Below are 24,387 nucleotides of genomic sequence, written 5' to 3'. Positions count from 1 at the left end.
GTGTATTACTCATTTAAGCCTTTCAGCAGCTCAGTAAATTGGTATTGTGATTTACATTTTACAAATAAGCAAATAGCTGAAATAATTGATTGAAGATAATAAAATTGAATGGTGGTAGTTTGGATCCAATTTTTTATCATTCTAACCCCAGAATATAAAACCTCAATTATCATTGTGTAAAGAATTCTTTTTGACTTGAGATTTCTTTTAAGGTATTTCCTGATGTTTAATTTCTGATTTAGAAGAAACATGAAGTTATTTAGTGGAATCAACAAATTTGATTTAAATATCAGTTCTTTTACATGTTTACTATATTCATTGTTATTCCCATTTGTAATTGACAAAATAGATTTATTAAGAATCTGTTTATGTCATACACACACACACACACACATACACACAACAGAATATATTAAGCTATCAAAAGAGATTAAATCTTGCCTTTTGACAACATGGATGGGACTGGAGGGATTATGAAAGTGAAATAATTTAGGAGAAGTAAGTCAGAATCAAATGTTGGAAAATTTCACTCATATCTGGAATATAAAGAAACACATACACACACACAAGACATCTTTTTAATCGATTTATCTTTCTTTAGGTACTTAGGTTGTTCTTACTAGTTGGTTATCACAGTGCTGCAATAAACATAGAAGTGCATATATTCCTTTGAATTAAAGTTTATTCTTTGTATAGATACCAAGGTGTAGAGTTCTTAGACCAGATGGTAGATCTGCTTTTGCTGTTTTGAGAAACTTCCATCCATACTCTAGGTGCTGGGTACCAACGATTGTGTGAAGGTTCCTTTTCTCCATACCTTCACCAACACTTATTCCTGGTGTTTTCGATAGAGGCCGTTCTTATAGGGCGGTAGTGGTGTCTCATTATGGTTTTGATTTGCTTTTCCCTCATGGTAAGGGATAAGGAGTATTTTTTCATGGGTAACTCCACAAATTATATTGATTTACCTTTTGTGAGCACAACCTCACCTCCATACATGTACATATTTCACTCACTCTCTACCCAAACTCTAGTACCAATGCCCTATCATCGTCCTTCCCTATTCCTTTCTACTTCTCTTTATCCCCTCTGGTATCACTGTATTTTTCAGAGACAAAATTTTTTGTGTGTCTGTCAATTTGTTTTCTTTGGTTATTTTTATCCACAAATGTAACTGTCTCACTTTCTGATTTATTTTATTTAGCATAGTCACCTTGATTTTCATCATTTTGGCCCAAAAGTCACTACCATCTTTTTAAGTAGCTGTGCAGCATTCCACTGAGTATATATTGCACAATTTCTTTAACCAGTCAGATGTCAGTGGACATCTAGACGTAGGTTCCATATCTTGGCTATTGTGAATAATGTTGCTATAAATACAGGAATGCATAAATCTTTTCCTATGAGTTTTTTTTATACCTCTAAGCAGTATTGCTGGATTATATGTTCTTTTCATTTTCAGTTTTTTAAAGAATCTCCTTATTGGTTTCTGCAGAAGCTGCACCAGCTTACGTTATTTCTCTTTCCTTTTGAGTTTTTCCTCCAAAAATATCTCCATGGTTGAAGTTGAAAAGTGGATTGTCTGTGCTTTCTTTCCTTCTTTCCTGTATTTTAGATTTCACATCTTATATCTAAGTCTTTAACCTATTTTGAGTTAATTTTTATATAGACATCTAAATAATGATCTATTTGCCTCTCCCCCCCCCCCTCCGCTTTTTGTCCAAGTTTCTCAGCATAGTTGTTGAAGTGGCTTTCCTTTCTCTATTTAAAGAAAAACCTTTGTCAAGGCTTTGTAACTCCTTTGTCAAAGATTAACAATATTTGTGTGAGTTTATTTCTGGGTTCTCTGTCCTGTTCATTGGCTTGTGTTTCTGTATTTTTCCCAATGACAAAATGTTTTGCTTACTATTGCTTTGGTGCAGATTGTGCTGCTTGCTGATGTCTAAGAGGTGTTTTAGTCTGAGCCACAGCCATGTGCTTCTCTAGGTGCACACTCACTCTGGCTAGCTCTTAACATATTTCTCTTGGGGACAAAGACAAGGACCTTCTTTATCACCAGCTCAGTGATGTTATCCAGAAATACCTATGATTAAAGGCCAAGTTTTTATTGTAACTTGTATGTTTTAAGTGGAAAAATTTCTTAGATTGTTGGTCCTAAGTAAACACTGTTTTAGATTTAATATTGTTCTTTGTACATTTTAAAAGTTGTACAATTTGACTTTGTTTCAGTTTTTAAATCATGTTGGTATTAAAGTAGAACTGACACTTTTTGATATTAAAATCGTTTCATATGTATGTGTGTGTGTTTGTGTTTGTCTCTGTGTGGGTAGATATAGAATGATCTCCAGGGAGTCCTAATTTTATTGTTGTCCCAGCTGGGTTCAGAGGAGATTCTTCCCAGTAGGTAGGCATATTATTTCTTAAGAAGATTTTGTGGATTATATTAGCATACTTACTTGACATTAGTCATGAGTGTTATTTGGTTCATTTGTCTTGTTTAGATTCCATATGTGTGAAATGAACTTTTGAATATTATTTGGCTTTCTACAGAATCCTGAAGGAAGAAAATTGCCAATGTTAACACTGATTCATTTCAATTTTGTACTACATTATTTTTTGTGTGTGGTGTATATTGATATTTGTACTTACAACATCATTTATTTCTGAACTTAGTTATGTGTACCTGTCTCTTTCAGACCTGGGGTTCTTTGGGTTATTTCACAAATTTTTCTGACAATGCAAAATTGGGATTATTAAGCCCTTGTTGGGAGGGAAATTTTTCCTTCTTCTAGGTTCTTTGGTCTAATCATTAAATTAACATAAAATCCAATAACTTTACTTTTGTATAAATGGGAGACCCATAGGCAATGTGGGCTCAAAGGAAGTCAGACTGTTAAACTTAATATATTATGCTGACCTAAGGAGAAAAGGGGCTAGAGTCTGGAACTTCAAAGGGGAGGCTACAAATCATAGGAAATTGAGAAGAGCAAATGTTTGCTAAATGAATGTTTAACTTATCTGCCATACAGGTTAAGTCTGATATGAAAAGTTTTCTGGTAATAGCTCTGTTCCTGATACAAGCCCATGTCTAAATTCTTCTAGATACTTGAGGGAAATAATAAGGAGCTTTTCCTGCACCGGGTGGGTCTTAATCTTCAGTTCAAAGCAGACCACTTGCCAAAGTAGCACATTTTGGAGTGGTATGTTCTGCTCCCCTTTGTTCCTATCAGTAGTGATGTCACTAAGATATTGTTTCATGGGAGGCAGAGTGTCTTAGCGGGAAGAGCCTATGTTTGGGGCCCTCCTTCCCTTTCCTCATATTGACTGTCACAACAGGGTGTTACCCAGTTGTGCCAGTGGGCAGTGTAGTTACTAAGAATGAAACTAATCTTTATTGAACCTTATTGTTTGCCAGGGTTTATATCATTATACTTTGTTACCTCAATTAAAATAAATAATGAATATATGAGGAAGATAGAATTACCCGCTTTTTGTAGTTATAAAGACAAAGGCCTGGGAAGATTAGGAAATTAGCTAAAGATTTAACAGCCAGCGAGAGGTAGAATACTTGCTTTTCTTCTTTAATACAAATTATTAGAATAATTAGTAGTTCACTCTAATTTTGTCAACTGCATTTTAAATTATTGGACAATTTGAGAAGCAATTTATATTGAAAAAGGAACTGTTAGAGCATAAGGATTTCTTTGGGAAATCTCATGTGATTACTAATCTAAATTGGTCCCTCAAATCAACTAAACTTTTATGTTCTCTGCCTACTTTTCCCATTTTCTGCAGTTAATTTTAGCCTTTCGATGCTTTCCATTAACTTTTCCTCTCATCCCCCCACCCCATATTCCTTTGAGCAGATGCCTTTAATTTTTGCTTCACAGAGAGGCCTCTCAACATCTGTGTTCTAAATTTTTAATTCTCTTAGGAACCTTGTTAATAATTCCATGTTTCATATATATCTTCACTTCCCCCTTTTACTATCACCTCATCACCATTTAGACATACATATTTTGTGCTACTCTCTTCCTGTATTCTCTACTTTTCAGTCTCTAAATTAAGCTTTTAGTTTTCCAATTGTCCATTTTCCTTCTAGAACTTTCACGTTCTTTTTATGTCTGTGATACTCTTCTCATTGCACAGTAAAACAGATATTGAAGCATTTCTGTGTTTTTTCTCAGATTATATTCCCCCATTTATCATAAATCATCAAAAATTTACTAATATTTATTATATAGACTGAAAATTACAGTATTTTAAGTTTGAAATACTATTGCATTGGTGAAATATTACACTTAAGTAATTTATGGGTTTATAATGTCAACAAAGATATTAAGACAGAGAACTTTTAAAAATTACTTGTCACTTGATTTGTTAATCAGCTTCTGATATTAATTCGGTTTTTAAAAAATGATAGTGATCTTTTATTTAGTAATAGTTGGTGCTCATCATCTTCAACATCAGTTCATTATAAAACTTAAATTAGCACTAGTATCACTAATCCTTAGAGTTATCTTTATGACTTGTGAAATCATTTGTAACTGAGAACACCCATAATTCTCCATCTTCACTGTTTTCCGTTCCAGGTGATTTGATTATTGACTAAGTCAGCGAGTATTTTTTTAATTGCTGTCATCTAATTGAATCACTTTGTAAAGTGATTTCCATTACTTTGGTTTACTCTGGCCTTTCTAAAATAATAGTAGAAGTAGTAGTGGTGATGATTGATGATGATGATAACAACAATGACAACTAGGTAAAGAATCACCCAATTTGCTGACATACTGTCACTCCAGTTGCATGGCCATTCCTGCATTATCTGAAATAACTGTTTGTCAAAAGAAAGTTAGTGAAATTTCTATCTTTAGCAACCTGTTTTAAAACCTAGTTTTTTTTAGTAAATGCAAATAACTTCAGTCATTACTACCCTCCCTCCCTAATTGCTTTACTGTGCTGTGCTTATTTGTAGATTTTAAATAGCTTTGTAGTCTCTGTGGTATTACAGAATTTCAATTTTTGAAGTCATAGTCTAAATGGCTAGTGAGATCCTAAAGGAATGATGGCTTCTTCTTAACATAAAAATTGAAGTAAACTTCTCATTTCACAAAAGCCATGTTATTTCTAAATGAAAAACTCATAATAATGTCACTGCCGCTTTTATTACAGATCACTTGGAAGGATTGATGACTTAGAACTCATCTTCTGATAAAGCAATCCTATCACCACATTTTCAATAACTGAGGCAGTCGTTGTCTGAGTTCTCATTCCCCAATGAGAACCCAGACAAAGAGAGAAATGGGTTTCAGGGTTGAAACAGATTCCATTACCTCAAGCCCTAACTAGCTTTCAAAAATAGGTGATAGAGATTTTGATCTGGATGAGTTCCTGCATTACCATAGATACCAGGCCCCCACAGTGAAAATGATGACATTTTGATTAGAAAGATGACTTTGACTTGTGAATTAATGCTTTTCCAGTAAACAAGTACAAGATTTTCTGAGGCTTCAGGAGGGAGGAAAATAGGGTACTTACTCAACTTCAAAAGTCATTAGAAAGAGATCTGTGTACTCATTTTTTTCACAGCTCAGTCCTGAGAATCTCCCCTGTAGTAATTATTTTCAGTGCTAGTAAGTAAACATTCATTAGCCTCCCTTTTCTCTAATGTAGAAAACCTCCTTGGTCAAGTTCAGGAAACTGGCGTTTGTCATTTATCAGCCAGAAATTTCATGACATCTTCTAGACAGGCTCTCTCTTAAGATGACATTGTAGAATTGAAGTTCAACAGATATATGCCTACCTAGCATACTGTAAGTGCTGATATTTTATGAACCCTTTTTACTTTTGTAGCTAAAACTGCTTGATTATTTTTAGCATACAGAGGGTACCAATTCAAATGTATTGTGTTCAGGATTTATGAAACGTAACTGTTTTCCTAAACATCAAAAAGAACTTCCTGGAAAAACTGAACACATTGATTCCTTTTGTAGTAAATTACAGTATTTCATCAATCAACAATTTTTTTGTGAACTCTTTCTCTTCCAGGGTCCTAAACTAATACCAGTAGTAGACTCAGTGTCAGTTGATGTATTAAGTTGAATATCTTCTTTAAATAGTCTAACTTTCTTTAGTTGCTGAATTTTTTTTTCTAGTGGTGTTATAAATTCTAAAACAGATACCATTTGAGTCTATAGAAACTCCTTTTGTATATTTAACCTCAATGTTGGTTTTTAACATTTACAGTTTCAGTAATTTTCCAGCTCTTATATGAAGGATATCTCTGAACACACAAGAAACAATTAGAAAGGATACTTATAATAAGGACTTTTCAAGTTAAACAGACCTAAATGTTTCATGTATCTCCTTTATTTTGCTTGCCTATCAATGATTTGTCATTCTCCACCCTTCCAAATATTTGTCTATTTGCTGCTATCACCGTTAGCTTACTCTAGATTTGGTAGAGATCCATTTTGGAGTACATTTGTAATCATTTGGGTAAACTTTATGGCTTATATCAATAATAATTTTTAAAAATCACATTTTCACATTTTCTTTTTAAAGATAATATATTTTAGTAATGAGTATAAAGCTATTTTACTGGCATAGTGTTTCACACTTTCAGAAGATTTTTTTTTTTTAAAGATTTATTTATTTATGCATACAGAAGTGGGGTATAGGTCAGAGGTGCAGGGGTGGTGAGAGGCTTCACCAGAGACAGAGTGGGGAGCAGAACAGGCAAATCGACGAAGTACACTGCTGAGGGGAGCAGCGGGCGGGTCAGGGGAGGTCTGCCACGCCATGTGGTCACCTCCGGGGCAGACGGGGATCCAACTCATGCTGTAGTAGCTTTAGTCTCTTAGTGCTGTGCTTTAACCCGCTACGCCACCAGGGAGGGCCCACTTTTAGAAGATATTTTAAAATGATCATCTAAATGTTTTCCCTAAAGCATAGCTTTACTTGTTTAGCTTGTATTATTTTCTGTTTTATCCTGAAATTTGAATGAAAATTAATTTGAACTCCTACTTAGCACTCTAAATCAAGGCTTGGAAAACTACAGCCTGTGGACTATTTTTATGTGGTCCAGTTGCTAAGAATTGTCTTTATATATATATATGTTTTTAAAGATTTATTTATTTATTCATACAGAAGTGGGGTACGGGCCAGAGATGCGGAGAGTGAGAGGATTCACCAGAGACAGTGGGGAGCAGAACAGGCAGATCGACGAAGTACACTGCTGAGGGGAGCAGCGAGCGGGTCAGGAGAGGTCTGCCACGCCATGTGGATCTCCTCCGGGGCAGGCGGGGATCGAACCCATGCGGAAGTGATTTAAGCTTCTTAGTGCAGTGCTTTAACCCACTCCGCCACCAGGGAGGGCCCTGTCTTTATATTTTTTAGTGGCTGGGAAACAACTCAAAATAGAGCATATAACAGAGATCATATGTGGCCTGCAACTCTTAAAATCTTTATTTTTCTATAGAAAGAGTATATTGATCCTTGCTTTAAGTGCTTGTTTTCGTGGTGGTTGCTTTAAGTTTTTCTTTCCTTTTTCCCTTTTCTCCTGCCACAGTATTTCAATTTGTCATGTAATTTTTGTTTTTGTTTTATGCAAATGTTAAAGTAGTACTATTACTATTACTTGAGTTTTATTCTTTGATACATTGCCTTATCATGAAAAAGTCACTGTATGTAGGTTGCTCTGTTATTTTATTGTTATCTTATAGCATAAAATAACATCTAATTAACTCTCATTTACCCTTAATATCTTTTGACATTGTTGCTTTCCATAGTTTTTCAGTTCACTGAATCCTATTTGTTTTCTGAATTTTATATCTGTGCTTTGCATAGTTTGCAATTCTCTGAACTATGTATAATTGTTTTCTGTTTCTTGAAAATTCATTGTTTTCATTTGGATAACTTTGTAAAATTTTAACTTAAACAGCTTGCCTTTTTATTATAGTAGCAAATGCTAATATTTTCATTTTGTAATTCAAGGAAAAAATGAAGACTCAGGCAACCACTTTTTGTTATTACATCTTAATTTACATTTTCAATAGTTTTCTGCAATTAGAATCATTCAGTGTGTTTTGTGTCTAGCTCTATTCTTCTAGCATAATTGTTTCAGTATTGATCTGTGTTGTATGCAGTCTTTGTGTCAGCATACGTTTCCATTTTTCTTGGGTAACACTTAAGACAAGGGAGTGGTAGGGTTCTTGCAAATATATATTTATTTTTTGTTGTGGTACATATCCACAATGGAATATTACTCAGCAATCAAAAAAGATAAATACATGCCTTTTGCAGCAACATGGATGGAGCTGGAAGGGATTCATGCTTAGTGAAATAAGCCAGAAAGAAAAGGGAAAATACTAATGACTTCACTCTAGCAGGAGTATAAAGGACCAGGGGAAAAAAAAAATAATAATGAACAACTATACACCGGAGACATTTTATGGGGGTAGAGTGGGGAATGGGGTAAAAAATGGTGGGGGGGAAGTGCACTGGACAATGGTGATGGCAAACGGGTGATTTGGTGGTGGGAAGCCCAGGGGAATTACAACTGGTATATATATATATAGAGAGAGAGAGATAGATATATATAAGATTGATTTATTTATTCATACAGAACTTGGGTATAGGCCAGAGGTGCAAGGCCAACAGGCAGAAGGACGAAGTACACTGCTGAGGGGGGCAGTGGGTGGGTCAGGAGAGGTCTGCCACACCATGTGTGTAGGAAGGGGGATCGAATCAGCAGTGAAGTCGCTGCAGCCAGCTTGCAGTGCTGTGCTTTAACCTGCTGCTCCACCAGGGAAAACCAACTTTTTTTTGCTCTTTCATTGACAGTTTTCACATTAATGAGCTGATATAACTGTTACTTACAGTGGTAGCAAATAAACATGATTTTTTGGGTTTTTTCCTTCATTGAAAAATAAAGTTTATCTTGGACTGATGTATTCTATATATTTTCTTTCAGTCAGATTGATGTTGCATGAGACTGTTAGGTCTCTAACCTCAGTGACTTAAATAGGAATTTGTCTGGATATAAGTGGTGCTAGCATTGTTCCTGCTATTCTGCACAGTTTCAGGTATTCTTTCTTTTCTGTCATCCTTGGTGTCCTCTTGTCACATCATGGTCATAGTATAACTGTCATTATATATTCCTATTCAAGATGCAGAGACCTCGCAGTGCTACAAAATGCACTGCCAAATTTAACCCAGCAGACATGTCCCTATGTCTCATTGGTGAGTTCTAGTCTCCTGGTCACATCAGCTGTGAGGAGGCCTGTGAGTACAAGTATCTCAGAAGGAGAATTACCAACATTGGTTTTGGCTACTTATGGACCATTGCCTAAGACAATGCTCACTCTCACCCCTAGAAAAAAATAAGGTTTTTTTCACTAGCAAGAAAAAGAGAATGAATTTTATGAACTAATAATGACTCACCAGAAATATCTGTGGTAAGGCAGAGAATAGCTAGAATTATTATCCAACATTTCTTTAATAAAAAATAAGCTGCATTTATATATTTAATTTTAAAATTTATATAAAACAGTAAGATTTGCCACATTAATGGTTATCACTTTCATTGCTCTATAAAATTCATTTTATTGATCACATTTTCAGTGTCCTTGAATTATTACCTATCATGTCTGTTAGGTATATACATCATTTAAAACTTTTATTTACTACCAAAAAATGAGTTCATATAGACTATGCTTTTTATATTTCCTTTGTAAAGAAATGTGCAAGTTAAAATAACCCTTTTCCTCTATGTTGATTATCTCACTCTCTCTATACAGAGTTTTTCTCTTTCAGCTCATATTCATTGTCATTCTATGCTCTCATTTCCTTGCCTTTCTACAGCTCTTGTTTGGCTTTTGTTTTCTGCTTCTCTTCCAAAAAAAAAAAAAAAAAAGACCAGAATAAAGTTGATTTCTGGTTGATAAGATCATATTGTGCTATTAAATGTCCTTCTTAGTTTCTTAATTTCATTTGGGTTATGCACTGTTGACTGTTGATTGTTAACAGGTTCTGAAATAATCATATTAGGTTAGCTGAGAAGTACATATCAAGCATTAATGTACCACATGCTACTGAATCAGAAAAGCTACTGGTAATTTCTGAATGACAACCAAGATAGTTAATACAATTTTTGCTTTTTAAATTACGTTATTTAATGTGATTCTCTTTTCCTTTATTACTTGTAATATCCCATAGAGCAGCATTAAGATTTCAATGTTTGAGGCATATTGTAGCTCTAGAAAAATTGTCAAGTATGTTTTATCATGTTAATATATATCATGTTTTATCATGTTACTATGTATCATGTATTAACATATATTATAAACTGCCTTAAATACGTTGGCTTAATATGTACTTACAATATATAGGATATAATTTATTAACACCATTCTTGATAAAATATTTAGATTTTCCATGATTTAAGTGGTATGCATTTTATTGTCTTTAATTTGCCTGAAAATCAGGCTAATTTTATTAAATACATATTCTGTTGAAGGAGTGGTTTAAAGACACATCTGTAGTGTGGTGAAGTTTCTTAGATTTGTATCCTTTTTTTTTTTTTAAAGATTTATTTATTTATACATACAGAGCTGGGATACAGGGCAGGGGTGCAGAGGCAGTGAGAGGATCCACCAGAGAAAGAGTGGGGAGCAGAACAGGCAGATAGATGAAGTCCACTGCTGAGGGGAGCAGCGGGCGGGCCAGGAGAGGTCTGCCGCGCCATGTGGTCACCTCCGGGACAGGCGGGAATCGAACTCATGCGGAAGCGGCTTTAGCTTTCTCAGTGCTGCGCTTTGACCCGCTGCGCCACCAGGGAGGGCCAGATTTGTATCCTTTTTATGCTATGAAACAAAAAGCTTCGTAAGTTTTTTTAAACAGTAATAATTTTTTAAAAAATATTTATTCATACAGAACTGGGGTACAGGCCAGAGATGCGGAGGGTGATAGGATTAACCAGAAACAGAGTGGGGAGCAGAACAGGTTGAGAAGTACACTGCTGAGGGGAGCAGCGGGCGGGTCAGGAGAGGTCTGCGGCGTCATGTGGTCACCTCCAGGGCTGGCAGGGATCGAACTCACGCGGAAGTGGCTTTAGCTTCTTAGTTCTGTGCTTTAACCCGCTGCGCCACCAGGAAGGGCCTAAACAGTAATAATTTTTTTTAAAGATTTATTTATTCATACAGAACTGGGGTACAGGCCAGAGATGCGGAGGGTGAGAGGATTCACCAGGGACAGAGTGGGGAGCAGAACAGGCAGATCGACGAAGTACACTGCTGAGGGGAGCAGCGGGCGGGTCAGGAGAGGTCTGCCACGCCATGTGGATCTCCTCCGGGGCAGGCAGGGATTGAACTCATGCTGAAGTGGCTTAAGCTTTACTTAGTGCAGTGCTTTAACCCGTTGCGCCACCAGGGAGGGCCAACAGGAATAATTTTTTAATGCTATAGCAGTGTCTAGATAAAAAGAGTTATTCTGTGAATTTTTGCTTGAGCTGACTTTACATCATTCTTACTATTACCTCTGTCTTTCAGGAAGCCACATTGGGGACATGTTGATCATTTTATCTTCTTTCCATTCCTCCCAACTTTTTGTTATTCTTCTCTCTCTTCCTCCCCCCACCCCACTTTGAGATTCTATGATTCCTTAGTTTTTGTTTTAATTGGGTATAAAATGACTTAACAGGTCAAACCTTGAGAAACTATTATAGACTGAATCTCCTCGTTAATTTTGGAGATAAAATTTCTTAATCTGTGTTTGTTGATGTAGTTACTGTCAGTTGGAATCAACTAAGACATTGTTACGGAACTTAAAACTTTGTGAACTGAATTACTGTGGAATGGTACATGAATTATAAAGCAGAATAGCAATGGTAAAACTTAGTCTTTATTCGTTATTTTCCTTCCCTCAACTCATTGATCTACTCTTATATATGAAACCTACAGAAAAATAATTTAACTGGTAAGGAAATATTTCTTTAGTGTAAAGGGTAAAGTGCAATTGTTTGTCTTCACAATACCATGATTCTTGACCTTTTTAGACTATTAATATATGACTGAGGCTATTACTCTCTCTTATGTACATTTATGTTATTTTTGCATTTTGTTTCCAGTCACATCAATTCTGTCTGAAGCTTTGAAAAATCCCATTAAACTTTTCATAATGATGTATGTATACTCAGAAAGATTATCTGAATTTTAGCCTATAGTTTATTGAAAGTACCATTATGTGAATAGAATATTGCTTGCTATTTCATGGAACAATCTTTATAGTCTTGTTATATCTCTATTCCATTAGCTCAGTGCCAGCTGTTGCTTTGGTTACTATGTTCCTGTTTTGGCAAGTTTTACATGGATCTCAAACACGGTGTTTCTCTTCTGACCTTATTCTTACAGGATTTTATTTCCCCTCTTAGTAAAGCTACTGAGATGTTAAAAAAGAAAGAAAGAAATTAGATCACATTTATTTGTTTCCAAAGCAAGAAATAATTTTAATTTAATAAAACAAATGGTTGTGTTGTCTTCTGAAATGCTTTTAAAGAGGTGGAAGTCTCAATTTACTTGTGAAAATAGCCTTTTAAAAATCCAATTTATTTTACAATTTGTGCATATGAGAAATTTCAGGTAAGGTTAAGTGATTTGTTGGGAGTCATAGTGACAAGTTGTAGGAAAATTATCATTAGAATATTGAATATTTAATTAAAGAGAAGAAATTATATAATAGACATTGCTACCTTTTCTGTAACAATTTCTCTCTTTGCATTTTATTTTTTAAATGTGTTTAGTTAGTTTTGGGTTTCTCAAAATTGCTAGAGACTACTTATCCTTTGCAAATTTCTCTATCCGGAAATTAGTGGTGATAGAGTAATCTCTAGTATAGTATAGGGAGTCAAGGGCCTAAGATTTAAAATTGGCCTTTCACCAAATAGCTGTAGGTTTATCCTCTCAGTTTCTTCATTTCCTTGACTAGTAAATGAATATTGTTTTACCAGTGTGTTATCAGTGACAGAATTAGTGGATAGGAAGGCCCTTCTAAGTGTTATCTTGGGAAGACAGCATCTAGATATAGATACTGTTTCCAAAAACCTGGGTCAGACATTGCAATGAATACACAAACATACACACACACTATACCTATCTATCTATATATCTGTCTGCCTGTCTGCCTGTCTATTTAAAAAATACATTTTATATATATGTATAAATACATAAACAAGACTGGCAGTCTGCATGGATCCATCCTCAGGTAACTCCATAGAGTTCATTTATGTATTCTTTAAAAGAATGTACTTTTGTTGCCAGTTCCTGCATGGCTCTCTCAGTGGGAATTTGTGGTAAATTTTAAATGAGCTCTAATGTTATAACAAACTTCTGATCTTGCTTTTATCCTTGAAAAGAGAAGAAAAAGGGAAAAGTGAGTAAGTGATACACTGTGGATTTAATTTTCTCTTTTATAATATAATGACTAAAAATATTTGTTCCAAATTGGTTGTCTTTGTTCTTATCTGTTAAAATTTGAAAACTTCATAGTAACTATTGAAGTACTGCTTAAAGTTGTAGATTCATTTTGGTTTTGTTTGTTTTTTTACTTATGTTTACCACTCCAACCCTTACTTTTATAGAATCCAACCCAGGTTGGAACAGCTCTTCAGGTTTTCCATAATCTTGGAACTTTGAAGGATACTATTACAAGTGTCATGGATGGATATTGTGCTGCTTTAGAAGAAAATATCAACAGTGCATTAGACATCAAAGTTTTGACTCAGCCTTCTCAGTCAGCTGTGAGAGGTATGGATGTGGTTTATATTTAGTTTCTTTATTTATTTAAAACAGAGAAGTCCTTTGAATAGTATGTGAAACACTCAACTTTCAAAGCAATCTAATGACTCATTTTTTAGTAGACAGAAAATGAGAGGAAAATTATGTTTCAGAATTTATTTATAACTTTTTTGTCTGATTAGATACTCACTGATTAGTGAGTTGAACTGGCCAATTGGTATATTCAGAACTTCTAGATAAAAATTTATAAACTGTGGCATCATTTAGTTCAGAGGAAACAGATGCAAAAGGAACAAAAGGAACATATTTTTCTTCCTAAAATCCTTAGCCCCACAAGTACTTACTGAGAAAAATATTTCTTAAGGAAAATGTAATCTTCACCTTAGCTTTCTGGACCTTTCTGCATGATAATGGTGGTATTCAGGAGCAATAATGAATAACTGTGGCAATAGAAACTGATTACACCTTTGGGGACATTACAACCATAGCAAAATCTAAAGGAAACTACTGAAGAAAGGCAGACTCAAGGTGGAAAGAGGTAACAAGCCCTGCATTAGCTCTCTGCAACTCTGTATTTCGCACATGTACCACAAGATAAGCACACACTTAACACGTAACACATTATGGGTAGGCAGTACACATTTGTGTTTCTCTCCCTTAACTAAGCAACCCCATCTCTGCACTTTTCTTCTTACATTGTTTCTTTTCTCTTGTTAGTGTGATGTACTGTATGTGCTTCTAGAAAGGACCCTGTTCTCTATTTTTGTGTTACCACCTCTCACTCAAGGGTATGGCTTTAGCACTTTGCCACATTGTCAGTTTTTCCTTTTATTTCCTGGCATGTACAATTGTGCTATTGTTTCTTCTGCTAGAAGTTAACCAAACAACACTTATCTTTACTCCATTTCTTTTACCCAGCAATATTACCCATTTTATTTCTTCAGACTACAGAAAAATTCTCCAAAATGTTGTCTGTACTTATTGTCTCCAGCTTTTGCTCTTCCTATTTTTCCTTTTGAAGAATATATTCCAATCATCACTAAGTTGTCCTAAAAAATAGTGAAATCATGCATTCCAATTAACAGCATAGTTCTGGAAACATGGCTAACACTAAAAAATAAGTGTGGTCATTGACTGTTTTTATATAACCTTACCCTAAATAATAGACTGTATGTCACTCATAAATAAATTGCACTAGATGAAAGGAGATAAAAGAGATTTTAGATCTTAGAGGGATTTTTAAAGGTTAGCCCTTGCCTCTGAATAGGCCTCCATACAGACTATCCCAGGAAGAGAGCTTTGAAAAGAAATTACCAAGGGAGATTTCCCTCTCAGCTTTTCCCAACAATTATTCTCAAAGTTTGATCTGATGTTTAAATTTCCAGAAGCGGTTTAATCTCTTTCCTTCTTGTGTTGTCAAGAATAAGGGAAAGAATGAGAGCAATTGTTCACATGCTGTCAGTCCTGATGTACTCCCTGATTGTTGAGAGAATAAAGAGTTTTAATGCCTTATTATCATCTGTTGATGAATAGATACCCTGATTCTGTGTAGAAACCTTATGCATCATTATTATTATGCATTATTAGTATTATTTTCATTCTGAAGTGTTATATTGGTAGTATTAGTGTTAATTTACTGATCTTGTAAGTTATATTGAGAATATGTAGTAGAATGTCCTAGTTCAAAATATACATTAAAGCATTCCAAGGGGATGGGGCATTGTGTTAGTAACTTGTTGTGAAGTGAATCAGAAGCTTTTTTTAACTACACTTCCAAATTTTCTGTAGTTTAAAGATTTAAAATACATAGATGACTTTGATAAACATTTAAAGAAGAATGTAATTATGATGTAACGTTTAGAGTTCAATAAGGAAGCGATAACACAATTGTAAAGAATAAAGATTATGAATAGGCAATTCATGGCAGGACATAGCTATCAACCTGTGAAAAGATGTCTCGCTTTGAGTTTGGGTAAATGTTTCGTGACCTGGCTCCATCATCATGACGGCATCCACAGCATTGTTACTGCCTGGAGTCCTCTTTGCTTTGCTATTTCATTCTACCTCTGGCGTCTTCATTGTCTCCATAGTTTTGCTTTTTCTATAATGTCATATAGTTGGTATCATACAGCTTGTCATCTTTAAAATTGACTTTATTCACTTTAGTAATATGAATTTAAGGTTCTTCCTTCTTTCTTCATGTCATGATGACTCACTTTTATTTTATTTTTAAGTTTTTTTTTTTTAATTTATTTATACATACAGAATTGGGGTATAGGCCAGAGGTGCAGGGACCTTGAGAGGATTCGCCAGAGACAGAGTGGAGAGCAGAACAGGCAGAGGGATGGAGTACACTGTTGAGGAGAGCAGCAGGCGAGATAGGAGAGGTCTTCCACACTATGTGGGACACCTTTGGGGCCGGGAATCGAACTTGCACTGAAGCACTGCAGCTAGCGTCAGTGCTGTGTCCTAACCTATTGTGCCAAGGAGGTGAATTGGTGGTGGAAAGTCCATGGGGATTACAACTGAGATGAAAAAAGACACAAAATGAAGAACATTGTAAAAAAAAATTATATATAATTATATATATATATATGAAAAAAAAAAACAGCTGACATAAGTATCCTTGTATGGGCTTTTGTGTGGATATATTTTCAGCTGATTTGAGTAAATCTCAAGGAGCATGAATTCTATGGTAAAGGTATTTTCAGTTTGGTTAAATTAAAAATAGCCAGAGTCTTCCACAGTGACTGTGTCATTTTGCGTTCCCATTAACAATGAATGAGGATTTTTATTGTGTCAAATCCTCTTTAACATTTTAGGTTGTCAGTGTTCTTGTTCTAACTTGCATTTCCCTGACTTTATGTGCTATATGGAGCATTATGTGCTTATTTGTCCATTGCATATCTTCTTTGGTGAGGGAGAGAGGAAGGCACCAGTTAATGTCTTTGGCCCCTTTTTTAATTGAGTTATTTTCTTACAGCTTTAAATGTTTTTGTATATTTTAGACTTTAGTCCTTATAGATATGTCTCTTGCTATTTATTAATTTGTAAATATTTTTCCCAGTTTGTGACTTGTCTTCTAATTCTCTTGATTGTCTTTTGTCTTAGAGCAGAAGCATTTAATTTTTTTTAACAAAATAGCTCTGTTTTATTTTTTTATAACAGTTTATTTTTACATCATTTTGTACATTTTTTTTCCATCTCAATTTAATTTTTTTATGATTTATTTATTGATGCATACAAGAATGGGGTTCAGGCTAGAGGTATGGGGACTGAGAGAATTAACCAAAGACAGAGTGGGGAGCAGAACAGACAAATCAACTGAAATACACTGCTGAGGGGAGCAGTGGGTGTGTCAGGAGCAGAAGCTTTTAATTTCAGTTACTTTTCCATGATGGATCTTGTCTTTGGTGTTGGATCTCACAAGGGCATCACCAAACACAGGGTCATCTAGTTTTTCTCCTAAAAACTAGTTTTGTGCTTTATATTTAAGTCTTTCCTTCATTTTGGGTTTACTTTGGTGAGAGATGTCAGATCTTTGTCTAAGTTCATTTTATTGCTTTGGCTACCTAATTGTCCAGCATCATTTGTTCTCAAATATTTTTTTTTGGTTCTATTGTTATGATCATTTGGTATTTCATTTTTTAGCCTGTTGATTTGATGTATTACATTAACTGATTTCACATGAACTAACTCTGCATACCTGAAATAAATTCCTCTTGATTGTGGTATAAATTTCTTTTTATGTATTGTTTGATTTGATTTGCTTTTATTTTAATTTTTGACCATTTTCCCATCTGTGTTCATGAGAGCTATTTCTCTGTGGTTTTCTTAAAATCTTTGTCTGGTTTTGATATTAGGCAAACCTGGACTTGTAGATGAAGTTATAAAGTATTCCTCCTGTTTCTAGCCTTTGAAAGAAATGACAGAAAATTTGTGTAATTTTTTTCATTAAATGTTTGGTAAATTCACCAGTGGACCCTTTTGGACCTGATGTTTTTATTTTTTCTGCCTTAGTTTTTGCAAACTACTTATGTGCAGAAAATAGTACCCTATTGTATTTGTTGTTCTTGTACTTACTTTAAGAAAATGATGGGTTTGTGTTCAGTAGTGCTGTTTAACAAAATCAAGCTATACATACTCTAGGAATTTGATTAATATTTTCTAATTTTCACAAAGGCACTGTATACCCTTTTCTTTATGAATTATTTTTATGTGACATACTAGACATTTGCAGATTGTTGTAGTATTACTTCTCTATTTCTTGTATATTTTCCCTTATTAGTCTTTGTACAATACTAGAAATAATTTCAAAAATTAATTACATCTAAATTTTAGTTGTAATTATTCATATTTTTGAAACCAGTATTTAGCCCCTGGATGTTTCTCTTTAATTGTTTTCATCTGTTAGGAAAAAATAATAGCATCTTTTTGCTTAAGGTGAATGTAATTCTTTTCTGAACTAAGAATTGTCCCCAAACTGGAATGGAGCAGTACTTTTGGTTTTCATGATTCTTGCTGCTTTTAAAAGCAGGATAGAGTATTTAGTGATGGGCTTATCTACCGCCTGTTTTTCTAAAGCTTAGTTTTTGATTAAAAATGATATTCAGGGCTCTCCCTGGTGGCACAACGGATTAAAAGCACCACATTATGAGGCTCTTGAAGCCACTGCAGCACAGAGTTCTGTGCCCAGCCAGGGAGCTGACCCACATGGAGTGGCAGACCTCTTTGATCTGCCTGCTGCTCCCCTCAGCAGTGTATTTCTATCGATCTGCCTGTTCTGCTCCCCACTCTGTCTCTGGTGAATCCTCTCACCCACCATACCTCTGGCCTGTACTCCAATTATATACACATAAATAAATAAATCTTTTTTTAAAAAGTTATATTCAGTTTTAGATTAAAATTCCTTTTATATTGAAACATTTAAAAATCTTTAGATGTGTAAATAAAAATCTATAATGCATTTTTAAGAAAATTCTTGGGCAATACTGTCAAGAATTTAACATTGATTAATATTTAATATATGATTCATATTCACCATTTTTCATTGTTCCCCCAAATAACTTTTTATAGCTGTTTTTCCCTTACCTTGAACCACTCAACAGTTATGCTTTTCTGGACCACCCTAGTGGTGCAGAAGTTAAAGTCTCAGCACTATTAAGCTATCACCAGCCACTCTGGCATGAGTTTGATTCCTGGCCAGCAAGCTGACCCACAGCAGACCCCTCCTGTCTCACCTGCTGTTCCCCCAGCAATGTGTTTTAATAGATCTGCTTGTTCTGCTCCCCACTCTGTCTCAGGTGAATCCTCTCACTTACCCACCCACCCACTCTCCTCCCCCTCGCCCTCATATCTCTGGCCTACACCCATGTTCTTGTAGGCATGAATCAATAAAACTAAATATTTCAAATAAAAAAGTTATGCTTTTCTGTTGTCTCCTTATTCTTCTTTAATTAAAACATCCTATTGAGTTTTTATTTTTATTTTATGGCATTAACATGTAAATTTAGAGTCACACAATCTGAATTTGTCTAGATATTTACATGATTGTTTCTTAATGATTAATCCAGGGACAGTGATGGTGTGTGCTTCTCACTGCATCACCAAAATTACATCAATCTGTCTCACAATTGTGGATGTTAAATATAATCACTTCATTATGGTGGTATTTTCTAGATTGCTCTGTGTAAAAATATACAAATTATACTCTCTATACTTTGTAATTAGTAAATAATTTGTGGCACATACCTAGATCCTTGTGAATATCTCATCCTGTCCCATATAATACTTCATCTGGTGATTTAGTATACAGTAAAAAATATTCCCCCAAATAACTTATAAAATGGTGATGATTTTCTACTTGTCATTAACAAAATGTTGATTCTTCTTCATATCTATACTCTTAAGAAATTATTTCATAAGAAACTCAATTTTTAGCTTATATGTGATTTTCATAATAACATATTTTGTTATATTAGAAAATTTAATTTTTTAATATTTCTTTGTCATTTTTGAGCAGGGGGACCTGGGAGATCCACTATGCCAACTCCTGGAAACACTGCAGCTTTTCGTGCTTCTCTATGGACCAATATGGAGAAACTTATGGATCATATATGTACTGTTTGTGGACAGGTAAACATGTTAGAGGGTAGAGAGAATGTTAAATATTGGTTAACTTTCGGTTATTCTAAGATGTATGACTTTGGGCTGGTTTCTTAAAATTTCTGAATATTCTAAACCAGGGCTTAATAAATATTTATAGGGCTCTGCAAACCCCCCACCCCCAAATGAGTATCACGCATAGAAGAAATTCTTGAGGATATAACATATTTTGCATCATAAGCAAGTGTCAGTAAGTTCATGAAAATTGATATTATTTTGTCTTCTCTGATCACAATAGTATCAAACTAGAAATAAAAAACAAAAAAAGTGAGAAAAATTCTCCAGTATGTGGATAGTGAACAACATACTGCTGAATGACTATTAAGTTATGAGGAAATCAAAGGAGAAATTTAAAATACCTGGAGACAAATGAAAATGAAGACAGAACTACCAGAATATATGGGACTCAGCAAAAGTAGTGCTAAGGGACACATCTATAGCAATACAAGCACATATTAAGAAACAAGGCAGCACTTGTATAATCTAACCTTATAGAAAAAGAAGAGGTGAACCTGTACCTTAAATCATGTATATTTTGTAAACCAGTATTACCTCAATAAGATATATAAATAATATTGTATAAAGTAATTTGTAATTTTTTTATTTTTAATATAATAGTCTATTTTTATATCATTTTGTGCCTTTTTCCATTTCAGTTTCAATTCCTGTGGGCTTCCCATCACTAAATCACCTGTGTGTCATCACCATAGTCTAGTGTACTTTCCCTCCTCCCCATTTCTGATCCCACTCCCCACTCCATCTCTGTAAAATGTTTCTGGTATATGATTGCTCATTAATATTATTTTTCCCCCTGGTCCTTTATGCTCCTGCTATGAGTGAAACCATCCGGTATTTTTCCTTTTCTTTCTGGCTTGTTTCACTTTGCACGATCCCTTCCAGCTCCATCCATTTTGCTACAAAAGGCATGAGTTCATCTTTTTTGATTGCTGAGTAATATTCCATTGTGTATATATACCACATTTTAATCCAGCCATCTACTTTTGGGCTTTTGATTTGATTCCATGTCTTTCCTATTGTAAATAAAGCAGCAATAAACATGGGGGTGCAGTTGTCTTTTTGAATCAGTGTTTTTGTCTTTTGGGTAGACACCTAGGAGTGGGATTGCTGAGTCATATGGAAGCTCTATAAAACCTCCAAACTGTTTTCCATAGTGGTTGTACTAGTTTGCATTCCCATCAGCAGTGTAGGAGAGTTCCTTTTTCTCCACAAGTGATTTGTAATTTTATAAATACAAGAAAATGATTTCTGAGTATTCAAAATGCCTATATAAGTATAGCTCAAAACTATAATGTATACCCTTTACATACATTTATAACCTTATAGCAAAATGCCATTTCTCTTCCTTTGATGTTTCTTGGTGCCTTAGCTTTATATATTTATATATTTGTGCCATTTGAAAATCTTGTTACTTATATTCTCTCTTTATTCACTGTTTTAGGTTCAACATCTACAAAAAATATTAGTCAAAAAAAGAGATCCTGTTTCTCACATTTGTTTCATTGAAGAAATAGCTAAGGTATGTTTAAATGAAAATATTCTTATCTTTCTTGAAGAATAGAGGCAATTATAATACAGCATTGTGTTCCTACCTCAAAAGTTGTTACCTGTCACATAGCTGTAGAAAAATGTTTTTGTAGACAACCACACATTTTGTTACAATGTATGCAGTATATACATGTCTGCAAGATGCTTAGTGTTTTATGTAAATGCTTAATTTCATGTATCCACCATTACAATATCATACCAAAACATATCACATGTACTATGACTATGTGAGAAAGTCACTTTCATCTAAAAGTTCTAATAACACAATATGCTTGTATACTGATTGGTGCAGAGTTTCACATCCCTAAAAATTCCTGTGCTCTGCATATTCATTCTTTCCCTGTTTCTCTCCCAACCCGTGGTAACCACTGATCTTTATATTGTTTTTGTATGTTGCTTTTTCAGAATGTCACATAATTGAATTTATATATAGGTACCCTTTTCAGCTCACTTCTTATTTTTCACTGGTGAAAATTCAATTATATCAGTACACTTTGCTTACATTCATTTTTTTTTTTTAGTTTATTTTGTTGCTTTCAGTTTTTGATGATTATGACAAAACTGAAGTCAAAATTCTGTGCGGTGTTTTTATATGGACATAAAATCTCATAGCATTTGAGTAAATAACAAGGAGTATAATTGGTATTGTAGTCATTAGGTTAGACTATGTTTAGCTTTGGAAGAAACCATTGAACTGTCTTCCAACATGACTTTATCATTTTGCATTCTCATTATCACGAAAAGAAGGGTTCCTTGCCAACGTTTGATATTGGTAGTGGTTTGGTTCTTAGCTATTCTAACAGGTAGATAGTGATATCTCTTTGTTTTAATTTGTGTTTTCCTATAGATTTTTAAAAAATTTTGTTTATGAGAAAAACTTTATTAAGGTTCTAAGACCTATCTGTGGGAAAATGAATTGTCCTGCTAATTTTCGTCCATTTTTTAATAAGGTATATCTGTTATAGTATCCATGTGCTTAAAATACCCTAAAATAATTTTTATTATGGTGTTAGCAATTTGGAAAGCCAAATCATAAAAGGTTTCCTTAGTGAATACCTATTCAAATAGTGGCGAAGATATGATAGTAGGAGTTAGTCTCTATGATTGTGTAAAGAATCTCAAATGGCACGTGATGGTAATACCACATCTAGAACTGAGGTGTTCTGACAAAATGTGATTTTTTTGGTAATTTGTTGTCATGATGCCTATTTTTTAAGACTTTGGAAGACTTTTGTTTAGGAGTTTGAAACTGAATATGTGCTGCTATTGTGTGAGAAAGTCACTTTCATCTAGAAGTTCTAATAACACAATATGCTTGTATACTGATTCACACAGAGCATCAGAAATTTAATTTAGGAAATAATGCTTCCTTTAAATAGGCACTGTCAGGAATTTACTATGGATATCACAATTTTATACCAGACTTTACTAAAATAATGGGCTTATGAGCTAACATTTGGTAATTTGGTAACTATAAAAACAGTGAGAATGTTTTTCCTAAGTAATGTTCTTGTCTTATGAAAATTACTAAGTTATTTATATTCTTTCATCAGGTAATAAAAATGGATTTACTAAAAAACTTTTATTTTTGAAGTTATTACTGCCAAATCTGCTTTGGTTTTTGCTAAGATATTTGATTCCAGATGACAGAGAGAGCTGTACATTTTAATATTCAAAATCTAATCTTAGAAATGTTCAGAGGAGAAAAAAAAAACCCACATGATGATAGTTTCTGCAATGCTTTCTTAGTTCAGAAGGTATTGTAATAGATGTATGCAGTAGATAATATTTTAAAAAATGCATCAAAGTTAAGTAGGGCTTTAATTGGTTCAGTATAATGTAAAATGGGACCAAGATGTAACAAATCATAGCATATAGTTAAAATGTAGAGACTTTTGAAGAGTTTTTCTTAGGGTAGTTAATTCTGTTTCTGCTGAATTTAATAAATATTCTGTGAACATGTAAATTTAACCTATTTTCAGATAATGCCATAATTGAAGACATTTCACTCCAATCATGATTTTTATGACATTTAAATGTGGAAAATACTTTTTATATTATGTTTTTATAATGAACATAAACGGATAAATCATTTCATTTTAAAAGTAGAATTTTAGGGGTTTCCCTGGTGGCACAGAGGGTTAAAGCACAGCACTAAGAAGCAAAAGGCACTTCAGCATGAGTTCAATCCCTGCCCCAGAGGTGATTCACATGGCGTGGCAGACCTCTCCTGACCCGCTCGCTGCTCCCCTTACCAGTATACTTCGGTGATCTGCCTGTTCTGCTCCCCACTCTGTCTCTGGTGAAGCCTTTTACTTCTCCTGCACCTCTGGCCTGTACCCCAGTTCTGTATGCATAAATAAATAAATTTTTAAAAAATAAAATAGAATTTTAGACTATTAATTGAATGTCAACAGCTTAAAGTTGATATCTTTTAAAGTCAAGAGTTATAGTATCATTGTAAAATCATTTGCACTATATGTAATATTTAAAAGTGAATGCAGCAAATTATTGACAAATTATACAAAATTCACACAGTGGAAAACAGATTGTAGATTTTCATCTGCAGAAATGAGTTTAACTATATGTGGGAGTATGGATGTGATACTTTCATTTTCTAAGCCAGAAATTTTTACCATTGAACACAGTCTTGTAATCTTGTAATCTTGCGTGTAGGATGTATTAGGGTAAATTTGGAATGTGTTGAGCATTTTGAGCAACTATAGTACTAATAAGAATTTTAACTATAAAGAAGAATGTTTTTTGCCCTTTTAGATATAGCAAATTATTTGATAGTAACAATTTGAGTAAAAAATATCAGTAGCAATAAGCTTATTAGGTTGGTAAAGTAGATATTGTCAGT

General features: G+C 34.2%; 1 protein-coding gene across 2 annotated transcripts in view; it reads left to right on the top strand.

The window, feature by feature from the left end:
* Window positions 1-24,387, top strand: part of COG5 (component of oligomeric golgi complex 5) — a 146,031-nt gene that overhangs the window by 56,747 nt on the left and 64,897 nt on the right. For both annotated transcript variants that reach the window (XM_012720930.1, XM_004676929.2), the window contains exons 8-10: window positions 13,637-13,802; window positions 19,816-19,928; window positions 21,418-21,495. In XM_012720930.1, the coding sequence (XP_012576384.1) occupies window positions 13,637-13,802; window positions 19,816-19,928; window positions 21,418-21,495 (357 nt within the window). The remainder of the gene's footprint in view (window positions 1-13,636; window positions 13,803-19,815; window positions 19,929-21,417; window positions 21,496-24,387) is intronic.

Source organism: Condylura cristata, unplaced genomic scaffold, assembly GCF_000260355.1.
Source record: "Condylura cristata isolate star-nosed mole 26May11 unplaced genomic scaffold, ConCri1.0 scaffold00005, whole genome shotgun sequence".
Classification (NCBI taxonomy): Eukaryota; Metazoa; Chordata; class Mammalia; order Eulipotyphla; family Talpidae; genus Condylura; species Condylura cristata.
This window is presented reverse-complemented; position numbering and strand designations above follow the sequence as displayed.